This window comes from Pyrus communis, chromosome 10 (assembly GCF_963583255.1).
Source record: "Pyrus communis chromosome 10, drPyrComm1.1, whole genome shotgun sequence".
Lineage (NCBI taxonomy): Eukaryota > Viridiplantae > Streptophyta > Magnoliopsida > Rosales > Rosaceae > Pyrus > Pyrus communis.
Window position 1 is genome coordinate 11118450 of NC_084812.1, and position 13351 is coordinate 11131800.

Below are 13351 nucleotides of genomic sequence, written 5' to 3' on the forward strand. Positions count from 1 at the left end.
CAGGTTTCTCCATCAAGGGATCAAGGGAGGAATTGACATATACATTTCTCTACTCCCAAATTGGAAGAGAATTCCCCAAATCCTTGAAGCTTTGAAACTCTAAAAGCTTTAAAGCATCCAAGTTCCCAAATTCCCAAGAATCCTGAAGAATCAAGAAAGTTGTCTTTGTTTTTTATCAAATCCTTGAAGAAATCCATACAATTGTTCATCAAGACCAAGCCCCGAAGGCCCTTGAAGATCTGTTCATCATCGTTCATCCTAAGATCAAGCATCGACGACCCTTTGGATCAACAACATCAACAAATCTGTACCATTATTCATCCCTAGACCAAGCCCCGACGGCCCCTTGGATCAACAACTCATTCACAAATATACACCTTATGAAGATAAAATCAGAGGATCAAATTGTAAAAGAGATTGTAACCCTAAAATTAATACAAAATATTATTTTGTACACGTATTCTTATTTCATTCATCGCAGGAATATTTGTGTTTACAATGTCTAAGAAACGTTTGTGAATTTTTACATGTGATCCTCTAAATAATATTTATCTTATATCTGCCATTGCCAACATCAAATAAAAACATACCAACTCCGAATTAAAACATACCCAATGATTAAACTATATCAAAAATGCATATTTCATCATTTTGGAATAGTTTAAAAATATGTTTGATTCAAAGAAATGCTCTGGTAGATAAGTCTGAAACAACTTTTAATTTAATTGGAGATAAATCCAATAACTATAGATTACATAATTTTGAATCAACAAAAAAGGTATTGGACGTTGATTAGTAAAAGAAACTTTCAATAAAAAACTTGTAAGGCATATAGATGTTTAGTGGAATGAGTTCAAAACTCGGGCGTTTGTATTAAAATATCTCAAAATAAAAAAAACATGAATGAGTGTGCTCTTTTAAATATTTTTTTTTATTGGTAGGAAATTGTGTTTTTTTGGGTCAGTGAGAAAGTGGAAAAAATGTAATAAATTGCGGCGGGGAATGATCATCGTCTATTTTGAATGCGTCTCTAATCATTAATATTCTTTGATTGAAAGTTTACTAGTTTTTCAACTTTCTATCAAAGTCCCCTTGAGTCTTGAGTTTGTGCCCTTAATCTATTATTATTAATAGGTTTTTATCTCAGCTTTTTTTATTTTTAAAATAAAAAATTGTATTTTTTCAAGGTAATTAATTTTTGTTTTCATTCAATTGTTATAATTAGTTGTCTGAAATCAATTTATTTGTTGAAACCAAATTTGCGCACTGCTATTGATGGAAGAAATCTGACTTTTTTGCAAAGCGAAAACACCCACGATTAACCTTGGGCCGGTGGAACATCGGTCAAAGACTGTGCAACGGTTAAGTTAATAAGCAACTAGTCATGTGTGTACACGTTATATGTGTGTAATTAAATTTGGTTATTTTTTGTTATAAAAATATTTATATCACTTCTTCTTCTTGAAAAAAAAAAAAAAAAAAAAATTTCAAAAAAAAAAAATTTTGGGCGTGGAACTTTGAAGAAGAGGTTGGGGGTGGTTTTAAAGTGGGAGACGTGGGTTTAAAGAAAAAACCTCCTTCATTTTTTATTTTTTAAATAGGATGTGTCATGTTTACCTAGCTGTGAGGTTCGGGTAAAAATTGAAAATTTAAGTGATATGTAATTACTAAATTGCCATATCTTTTAATTTTGTTTAGCTTTGATGAGAGGGTTTATTTAGTAATTTTATAAAGTTTTGGTTGATAAATAGACTTCTATTAATAGGTAGCTTAGATATTTTAAAAAAAATATATCAATTTGGGCATTATATTCTTGATTTGCGTTCGAGTAGTGAATTTTCTTAATTGAAATTGGTAGTCTTCCCAAAAAATGGTGAAGAGGGAAGGAACGTAGTAATCATGTGTATTTGCTAATTATATTAACTTTAATTCTATGTGTATTTGCTAATTATATTAACTTTAATTCTATCGGTTGCTACTACTTCAGTGGAGAGCCTTTTCCTCTATGAATGTTGTGAAAAGTTCTGAGTAACCGAAGGGAATATCAATGATTGAGTGATAGCATAATAGTTTATACATATATCATTGTTTTTTCCTTCATTGATAATGGAGATATAATGCGGTGTTTTCAAAATATGAAACCGCTACATCGTGAACAATTGTAATTTGTATTGTTATTTTTTTTATAAAATTATGAATGATGGAACTACAGTTTTTTTAAGGTTATTATATGTCTAAGAAATGTTTGTGAATTTTTACATGTGACCTTCTGAATAATATTTCCCAGATCCGTCATGCCAACATCAAATAAAAACGTACCAACTTCGAATTAAAACATACCCAATAATTCAACTATATCAAAAATGCATATTTCCAAAAGGGGATGTTTTGATATAGCCCCTCGTTTTTAAATTTTTAGGCTTCTTAGACTAAACATTTGTTTGTTTTAACAATTTGGTTAACCATTCTTTTACAATTTTGTGCCATGTGTACCTTAATTCACCCATTTTGATGTACTAAATTACATGATCTGCCATAGCTTTTAACAAATCTGATTTCGGTATCCAGTTTCTTTACGCCAAAAGAGAGGAGGTTCCTGAATTCTTGCTAATTGATGCCTCAGAGTTTTAATTTAAGAATAATATTGATTGTTCAAGTTAACAAGAAATTGAATTTAAAGATATTAATCTTGTAAATTTAAAGATTTGAATTACAATAGTACACTAGTTACGCATTTAATTTGTCAATTTGGAAAACAATTTTCCAAAATTAGAATTCACTATTGTTCACCTAGGCTATTAAGATGGTCGACAACGATAAACTTCTGAACTCAACACCCCTACGATAAACTACAAATCATGAATGAATTGTTTTTCTAAACTCAATGTACTGTAAGTTTTAAATGCCCTCTTTTCATAACAAATTTGTAATGTACCGGGAGTTTGGTACTTAAGTGAATCTTATGTTGACATATTGATTGTTGAGTTCAAAAATAATATGAATTTAGAACGTACCAGACGTTTGGTACATAAAGTTTTTATTTTTGAAATGTATCATTCTGATGAAACATTATACAATGTGCGTTTGAGACGTACCTATTGTTTGGCATGTCTTTATGTTATTTCAACAAGTAATGATTATTTGGTGTTAAACTCCCAACTCGGTAACAATTTAAAAAAACTCAATTAATTCGCTCAAATCTAGGGTTTGCCAATGTTCAAGCAGGTGTCTTCCGTGATTTGAAGTTGTCATTACGAAATATGGTACAAAACCACAGATTCTGAGTAGTTCAACCAAAAAAAACAAAACACAAAGTCCGAGTACATAGCTTGATTTTTAAGATGAATTAACAAAGTAAACACGGAAAGAAAACATAATGACGTTACTTGTTTAAGGGTTTTAATATGAGATGGAGCACTAGGCCGGGATTTATTTTAGCGATTTTAAATAGAAATCCTCTTAACAGTTTAGGCTTAATACTCTGGGTGGTTTCGAACCGAATAAACTTACTTCTCATTTTTTTAATTGTATCGAGTCAACTTACACCAATAAACGATGTAAGAAGAAAAATTGGAGATGCCGGTACAAGGAAGCATGAAATTATGAATTAAAATATGACAAGGATAAATTTAGAAGATGGAAAAAGTAAGGAAAATGATTTTCTCATACTTTTTTCTCCTCTTACACACCTTTATTTGATTTCCCTTTGAATTCTTCAATTTGAAAACAAAATTTAAAAACAAAATGGTTATCAAACCGTCTATTTATTACAGATTCTTTATTCATCTGGAAAGCTAATAATACCAACCTTAACCTTTGGATATTTAACCAAATTGGTAATTTAATCTGCAAGACAGCTTCCAGACATGCAGGGTTTACTTCATGTGGCCACAGCCTCCATGAACTCTGCATCCTCTGCCATAGCATGTAGAGTCTCAGGCAAAAGGCAAACTTCAAAATCAATCCATCTTCGGCCCCCGGAAAAACTGCTATTTTCCCATTCATTTTGTTAGCAGCTCCGCTTCGCACAGCAACAGGTCTCCCCCACCCAAAATCGTTACCATACACATTGAATCGCGGCGAGCTTCCTTTGAGCAATGAAACAGTACTAGTACTTGTTGGAATAGCATTCCTCATATTTGGAACAGTACTAGCACTTGGGGCTTTTTCCCAATCCTTCAATATCTTCTTCACTTCCTCAGCTGTCAGGGAAGCAATCGTCTTGTTTATATGCAAAGCCGCCCAGCCTAGTCCGTGTTGTAAAAGCTCACATGCGGTGGACTTCACAGAAACTCCCTGAAGTGCATTTCCGAGGTACTCCTTTGGCAATGGTGCCTTCAATTTTTGCCTCAATCCTACTGCAACACGATAACTGATCACCTGATCAGGGTTGAGATGTCCACAACGAGTTATCGCTCGCCAGTGATGGGCCATGAGTGCTTGAAGGGATGAAATGTTGTTGGTGCCCGTCTCGGCATTGGCCTTGGATTTGAGATGTGCAATCTTTTCTTTGGAAAAATGAAATACCCTTTGTAAAGAATTCAATGAGATCGGTCGAGCGACCTTATCTGAGATTCCGCTGTGTGAGAAGGGTATTGGAATTGAGAGATGAAACAAGCCATCAAGAAGTTGGCGATCAAAAATGGGAGGGGGTTGAGAATTTTTGCCCCGAACGAGAGATTTCCGACCAAGTGTTAAAGAAATGCCAGAATGATGACCCATCAACAACAGAGTGATTCATTGTGCAACCTATGAAAATGCCATCAACCAGCTCGGTTACTTGCACGGCAAGCAAGGGTTTGGACACGCCTTCGTAGTTCAAAATCTCATTCATGGAGAAGAAGTTGGAGACAATATCCTCCGGAACATAAACAGGGTCGAGAATATCAGCCACTCCAACACCATCAGCAGCTGCATGGACAAACTGTGCTCCGTCGCCATTGCAGTTGATAGAAAAACAAGAAAGGGTTTTATCCTTATTTTCCGTCACAGCGAGTGGATAAAAGATATCCAAAGTTCGGGAAAGGGCGTCTTTTAGGTGTCGTATCAAGCTGCTCTCTGCTGGTTTTTGAAAGAGAAGTCCCTTTTGGATGTAATCAAGCTGGATTAGTCTCGAATCCCACGGAGTTAACTCGATTAATCTTCGAGTTAAGAGATGATCACAGCTTGTTGGCCGGACAATCGTCGTGGAGATATGCCGAATCCGACTCATTTTTTTCGTTTCAAAATTTAATTGGAAAACACAGAGGCTAAGGCTACAATATTGTGTGGCACTGGACCATAAACAATTACAACAAAATAAAAATATTAGAACTGCTGTTGACCGGCTGGAGCCTAAGGCTAGCATCGATTATGATGCGATACAATGAGGGTGTCTCTATCCGCACATTTTTTTTTTTTTTCACACATTTTTCTTAATATCAAATTATTTGAAAAAAATTAATGAATAAAAATTAATAAAATTTGGGGGGTGGGGGCGGGGATGTTAATAATAACACTATTCTATAAAAATAAAAAAAAACAAAACAAAACACAACAACGACACTATCCTATAATAATTCTGACCCATTATTTACGGTGCTGACTGTAAGCTGACTCATGATGACATGGTGAAGGGGAAGGCCTACGAGTCTACGACCATTTTTAATTGTCCATAACAGTAATAAAACCAACCAATTTTTCAAGTATTGATTGGAGGATTTTGTTGGTTTGGTATTGCTGTACTTTAAAAAAAAACTGTTTCTGTTGTACTGTGAAAATAAGCAGCTATGAAATAAAGCAGCAGAGTGTTTGGTAAACTTTTTTGTAAAAGTGCTTTTGAAAAAAAAAAAAATACTATTATAGTGTTTGGTAAATTTTTATGTAAAGTAGATATGAAAAAAAGTTGGTTTTTCAAAGCTTGGTTTTGCAGCTTCTTGTTTTTGGCTTTTTTTCACCCAAAACAGTGAAAAAAAAGCTAAAGCTGAATGTTTACCAAACACAAAAACAACTCCTAACTTTTTTTTATACCAACTTTTTTCAAAGTCACCTCAATACCAAATCAGGCCTTAATTAAGTGGGACGGTGGATTTTCTTAAGAATAAATTACCCAAAAATAAAACATGGGCACAATAATAAACCAAAGAAATCAACGTCAAGATCCCTAGTGATAAAATTTCTCCCTACGCCGAAGTTTTTGAAAAACATAAACATAAAATAAAGTAAAATAAAGTTCATCATGCCACACTAGCCATGAACTCTTCGTCCTCCGCCATGAAGAAAGTTAGCTTGCGGCGTCTGCAGCGAAAGACAAGCCTCAAAATCAATGCTTCAATCTTCAGCTGCGGCAAACACCGTCAGCTTCACATCGAACTTGTTCCCAGCGCCACTTCTAACTGCCAGAGGCCTTCCTCAACCAAAATCGTTACCATGCACATGGCGAGCTTCCCGCGGCCAAAGCGTGATCGCTTGGAAAAGCATTCATATGTTATCCTACTATTCCACTCTAGAAATTAGAAATGCATGACATGCATTTTCTATATTGAATATTAATTGAGAAGAAATGATTACACCAGCAAATTGGACATATCAATAGAGAATGATAATTTGATTACGCATCAAAACATTTATTTTAATAAAACATTAGGCGATATTAGCTCCTTGGAGTATAAGGGTGGAGGATACAGAGCGTTCATCCACAAACCCGAAGGTGAACGGTCCTACAACTAGACTGTGACCGCATCCATGAATTCTGAATCATTTCCCATAGCCTCCAAAGTCTCAGCCAAAAGACAAGCTTCAATATCAATGCTACCTTCTTCAACCCCCGAAAACACTGTAATTTTCCCATGTGACTTATTCCCAGCACCACTTCTCACCCCAACTGGCCTTCCCCAACCAAAGTCATTTCCATACACGTCGAACCGTGGTGAACTGCTTGTGACCAAAGCGTGAACAGCCATGTTTCCTTCTTTCAGCAACTTAGGCTCTTGTACCCAAAACTCCAAGAATTTTCTCAGTTTCTCTTCTGTGTGCAAAGCCACCATCTTGTTCATTTCCCAAGCCACAAAACCAAGCCCGCGTTCGATAACTTCCCTTGCTTTGACGGTCACAGTTCCCGCTTGAACTGCATTGCCAAAGTATTGTTGTGACAATGGTGGGTTCATTCTTGACCTAGCACCTATGAGAAATCGATAACTACTTTCTTTATCAGGATCAAGATCTCCATTACTACCACGGATTATAGACCGCCAAAGATGAGCTAACACTGCTTGTAAAGAGGAGATTTTTGTTTTAGTATTTTCAAGTTGAATCTCAGCATTGGCTTTTGCTTTCAGCTGAGCAATTTTTTCCTTTGAGAAGTGAAAGACTCTTTCTTTTAGTAATGGTACTCGGATATTTCCGATGTGTTTATCGGAGACTTGAACCTCAATTTTTGAGAATGGAATTCGAATGGGACTAATATTACCATCGAGAAGCCAACGCTTGAGAACAGGTGGCTTTGAGACAAAATCAAAACCCCGAGAAATTTCGGACCAAGAGTTAAAGAAGTGCCAAAAGGAAGTGCCATCAACAACTGTGTGGTTGACGGTGCAGCCTATGAAAATACCATCCATAAGCTCAGTTACTTGCACTGCAAGCAACGGCTTAGAGGTTCCCTCGTAGTTTTTAGCACCATTTAGAGGAAAAAAAGAGTGGACAACAGCACGAGGAACATAGACAGATTCATTTATGTCGGAGAGGGTAACACCGTCGGCTTTGGCATGGACAAACAGGGCCCCTGCATTATTACAATTGATGAAAAAGGAGGTGGTGTTATTGTCGTGGTGAATAGTGGCAAGGCGACCGGAAAGTGGAGGAAAGAAGTCAAGTGTTCGAGAAAGGGCGGCTTTCAGATGTTGAATATGTTGTGATAAAGTTTTCGGGTTGTGAAAGAGGAGTCCCTTTTGGATGGGATCAACAAGAAGGAATTGAAGGTCCCATGGAGTTAACTCAACTCTTTGAGTTGAGCAATACTCATTAACATTATGGCTCGCGGCTTGCACTGTACATGTTGAGATGACCTTGGCGCCTCCCATGGCTTTTCCTAATGTCTTGCAAACTCGTTATCTTTTTGTTTTTTGGGACAGGCTCAATCCTCAGGTTCGAGAGGTAGGCATATATTTATATACTAGGCTTTGCTGGGAGGCTGGATTTTGAAGTTGAGGTTTAATTATAAAATTAATTGGTAATATTGAAAATAACTTTACTCATTATAATATCTGATAAGGTTTGTTGCATCACCTATGTAGAACTTTGTCATTTACATTCTCACATAATCCATTACATGTGACGAATTTTTAAGCTAAAATATGAACAGAAGGATAGAACCATCTTAGACCCAGGAGATGGATGCCCCACTCAATTTTTTTTGGTGGGAAAAAATGTACGTTGCATATAGCAATACCACGGGTTAGCCATGACAATAAAAAAAAAATCAAAAGTTTAATTTTGATTCCAAATATCCCACGTGTCCTAACCCAAATCTCGACAAAACTCAACCCCACCACAAAGCAATTTCTGATCCTCTTGTTTTCGAGAAATTTTTAATTGTGATGGAAATACAAGTAGTACACCACATGTTTTAATAGTAGTGGTGATAATTTTTTTTTTAAGTTATTAACTTTTTAGCACATATATTCCACAATTTGTATAATAACATGTGATGTACCATCTCGTGTAACAGTCACACTGAAAAATCTCTCCTCGTCCTCGTCTTGTCCTCATCCTCTGTCAACCAAACTCAATTAAATTGAAAAAAAATCTCTCTGTGAGAGCCAGGGAGGAGCCCATGTCACCAAAATCTATAGGAGCTTTTAAGATTGCGCTCTCAAGTCCATCCAACTAGACTTTTCCTCTCATAATTTCAGATCCCCTTTTTCAAAAGTCTTAAACCTCTGATCCCTCCGTGTGCACAGTTACTCCAATCCCTTACACTTTTCAAGTCACTCCATTTAAGATAGTGTTTTCAAGTTCATACATCCAGAATTTTCCTCTCATAATTTCAGATTCCCTTTTCCAAAATTCCTAAACCTCTGACCTCTCTCAAATCTTGGGCCTGAAGGGTCTTGTCTACAGGGATGACAGGTAGAAAACGGGTCCAAAACCCAACTATCAGAGATAAATGTGAAGGAAAGCCTAGAGATACTAGCAGATTTGGAATCTATGGCAAAAGAAATAGGAAAATGATCATCGGATCTTTTTTATGGGGATTCAAAAAATCTATCAATTATTATCGTTCATTGTATATCGTGCGATCAATTTTTGTTATATATAATTTATATTCAATTTTAAATTTAAAATTTAAAATAATTTATGACCGTACGATGTACAATGAACGATCGTGGTTAATTGATCCCCCAAATTCCCACATAGAGGATCCAAAGAGGATCATTTTCCAAAGAAATAGACATAAATACCTCCAACCAAACAATGGCAAATGGATGAGAAATAAATACCTCCAACCACTCATGGCATCTGATGTAATGGCGAACTACTCAGCTACCATGGGATCGGGCATTAATGGTAAGTTATGTTTTAGATCTGGATCCAATAGTATTACACAACCTCATTTTATCTTTGTGGTCCTTTTGTACCTACAACTACATCCAAAAAGCCGTGAGGTGCGAAGGAGAGAAGACAAAAATACAGAGCGGTATTCCTGGTAGAGCCTCCACTATCTGACACGCCCTAACCCCGATATCCCCACATACCAGGGTATGCACGTGCTGACCGACACCCGAGGGTGACAAAGCCATTTAAAACACGCATATAATTAAAATATATGCAATTAGAACGATTATACCAAAGTAGGAACGTGTTCAGAGTATACAACTAAGAAAGAACGATGTGAAAGAATTATTAGGAAAAGGTACGAAGAAGGAAATGATACCTACACAGAGAATACTCGAGGATAACTAAGCCGAAGTGCCCTGACGCCGGAATCATGTGCCTCGATCCTAACTCCTGAGGAGGCACAAAAACCGAAAGGTGAATGGACCAAGTTTATAATAATAATAATAATAATAGTAGTAGGAAAACATTTTATTTTGGAACATTATAACCCCCTGTTTTGAAAACACATGTATAATACTACATATAGGTTTTATAAAAACCCTATCATTCCATGTAAAACATCTGTAAATCGTATCCGTGATGTACTTAACTAGGGGTATCATAATCGTCCGAAGGCAGTACTTGTCCATCACCTGAAGGTGAAGCTGAATAACATGTCTATCACCCGAAGGTGAAGTTGTATAAAATAGCATACATCTACATAGACACTAGCCGTGGCTAGTGAAGCTGGGCTATATAATATATCATATCTCACTCTTCCTCATCATCTGTGTCCTATGGCTATAGACATCTATACCCATGATGTGCGAATGTGCCATATGATAACCCACTAGATAAGTACCAAAACATATCTCAAAACTCGTATCAAACATCAGAGCTTAAAAGCTCAAACCTCGTCTCATAAATCCATGGCAAATCATATTCATGATTCCATAATAAACATATATGTGAATCCATAGATTTTCATAAACGAAAATCCAATGATTCATAACCCTTAGTAATATATAAATCTGATAAATCGTAAATTATTCCGTAAAAGCAATTTAAATAAATCATAAGTATGAAAATCCGTAAAACGTAATATAAATCATGCTCCATTCATAAAATATGCAATGCATGCGGGGCTAATATTTTATGAAAAATATATAAGTTTAGAAGGGGTCCACTCACATATTTTATTGTCCAAGGACCGCTCAAACTAGGAGGATGACGTTGCTTGCCGCAAACGTGCCTAAACACAATCAGGAACCTTTTAGTAAAACTCTACTACAACGTTAGAATTTGGGAAAATGGACGGCGGATTCGGATTCGGCACGTAGAAAAACCTAAGGAGGGACCTCAGGTTTTCCCCTATGAGCCGCCGCATGCACTGCTGCACACCCCGACTCGCCAAAAAATCGAACAACTCCAAAAATTCCCAAAGTTTACAAGAATGAATATCTCAATGAGGAACAACTTTCATACCTGGGCTAAAGTCCAATTCGGCCGAGAAGTGATCTAAAAATGCCAAGAACCGCCGGAATCCCTAGAAATGGGTGTTTTCGATTCAACCTTAAAATGATCTCCGACGCCTCAACCACTGCTTGGGCTTTGTTCTTAAGTTTAGGGGGAGAATATTGGTGGTGGCAATCAAAGGAAATCATTGCAGGAACAACGGATTTGCCGTCGTGCACCCATGAACGCGTACGATGCATTTCTACCCACACTTAAGGCTAATTTCCATCGATTTTTGGGTGTAAATGGGATAGGGAAGGTCATGAAATGGTTCCCAAGTGCTGGTTTGCTGTGATTCGTCGGAAAAACCGACGAAAAACCATCAGAGAAGATGGAAGAAAGCAAGTCAAGTCGTGAGAGAAATCAAGTCAAGGGGATCCGGTGCTTCTCCTCTCCCTCATTTCCTCTCCTTTCTTTCTTTTCTAATTGGTTTGTTCCCCATTTCTCTCATTTCTCTGTTTCCTGATTCGGCGTCCCCCTCATTTCCTTCATATTATTTTCATCTCATCCGTCCATCTCTTTTATTTCTCTTTTTTCTTTTCCATCCCAGCCACACACATGGCATCATCTCACTGCTCCAGTAAAATCTGGAGCCTTCCAGATTTATGGTTAAATGACCATTTTGCCCTCAACTTCGATCGTTAATAACTCATTCGTTACAATTCCAAATTACGTTCCGTTTGCGCCCACGTGTTCGTAGCAATGAGTACAACAAGAATATGCTAAGGGAACAGATCTTATGTGACACGACAAGGCGGTCAACAAAAGCCAACGTATTTGCCTCAAAAGGGCATTTTCGTAATTTCATATTTTAAATTATAAAAACCGTTATTTTTGGGGACGGGTCGTTACACTATCTACTTATCGTACACGTCTGCACAAGCTGTCCATGTAGCAAATCATACCCAGAGACAAATGATAGGTGTAGAGATGGAGGATTTAGACCATATTCAACCAAATGAAGGCCAAATAACTCTCTTTAGCCCTATAGCCCTCTAAAAAAAAAAATATTTTAATGAGCAGTGACATGCCATATTTCATTCCATCTCCAACCGAATGGGCCAAAGGGCCATAGACCAAGTATAGCCCTGTGACATAAAATCGTCTCCAACCGAAGGAGCCGAAAGGCCACATGCCAAACATAATTGATTATTTTAATTGAATTAATAAAGTTAATTAAATGAAACTATCATATTAGAATAAGCTTTTCGGACATATTGGAATATTATTGAAAGAAGTGGTCATTTGAAAATTATTGAAAAAATTAAAGGAAAGATTATTGGAAGAGAATAAAATGTGAAGAATTGAAATAAAATGAGGTAAGATAGTATAAAATGGTGACAAGTATGTGAGAAATGGTGTAGGAAAAAAAATTCACCAAAAAAAAAAAGTGGGCTGGGCTAATCGAGCTGGTTGGAGATGGCCAGCCGGTTGACTTGATTGGCTAGTTTTGGCCTTATGGGGCCCACAAGTCCTTTGACCTAGCCCTCAATTGGAGACAGTTTTTGTGTCATTTCAGGCTATTTTTAGCCCTATGACCCTCTAGCCGGATCGGTTGGAGATGGCCTTAGTGGTCCACCCATCAGAGATAAATGCAAAGGAAAGCCTAGAGATGCTAGCAGATATGGAATTTATGGCAAAAGAAATAGGAAAAGGATCATCTCCGGATTTTCTTTGTGGGGATTTGGAGAATCCATCAATCACTGTCGTTCATCATATATCATGCAGTCAGTTTTCGTTAGATACTATTTATATTAAATTTTAAATTTTAAATTTAAAATGATTTCTGATTGCACGATGTACGATGAATAGCCGTGATTGATTAATCCCTTGAATTCCTACAGAAGGGATCCAGAGAGGATCATTTTCCAAAGAAATAGACATAAAGACCGCCAGCCAAACAATGGCAAATGAAAGAGAAAGACATACCTTCAACCACTCATGGCGTATGATGTAATGGCGAACTACTCAGTTACCATGACATCGGGCATTAATGGTAAGTTACGTTTCAAATCTGGATCCAATAGTATTACACAACCTCATTTTATCTTTGTGGTCCTCATGTACCTACAATTGGATCCAAAAAGTTGTGAGGTGCGAAGGAGAGAAGACAAAAATAAAGAGTGGTATTCCTAGTAGAGCCTCCACTGTCTACCTCTCGTACACGTCTATCCAAGCTTTCCATGTAGCAACTTATACCCAGAGACAAATGGCAGGTGCAGAGATGAAAGATTTAAGCCATCTCCAACCGAATGAGGACCAT

At 36.8% G+C, this 13351-nt stretch overlaps 2 protein-coding genes across 2 annotated transcripts; both read right to left on the reverse strand.

Annotated features, from left to right (window-relative positions):
* Window positions 1-3691: 3691 nt before the first annotated feature.
* On the reverse strand, window positions 3692-5212 carry LOC137747849 (uncharacterized acetyltransferase At3g50280-like). Its single transcript, XM_068487989.1, has 3 exons — window positions 4810-5212; window positions 3809-4508; window positions 3692-3713 (listed from the first exon to the last, which is right to left on the reverse strand). Exons 1-3 carry the CDS (start codon window positions 5210-5212, stop codon window positions 3692-3694), a joined length of 1125 nt encoding a protein of 374 aa, XP_068344090.1.
* Window positions 5213-6491: 1279 nt separating this feature from the next.
* LOC137748934 (uncharacterized acetyltransferase At3g50280-like) lies at window positions 6492-8106 on the reverse strand. Its single transcript, XM_068489123.1, has one exon. The coding sequence runs from the start codon at window positions 8055-8057 to the stop codon at window positions 6705-6707; it is 1353 nt and encodes a 450-aa protein (XP_068345224.1). The 5' UTR covers window positions 8058-8106; the 3' UTR covers window positions 6492-6704.
* Window positions 8107-13351: the final 5245 nt, after the last annotated feature.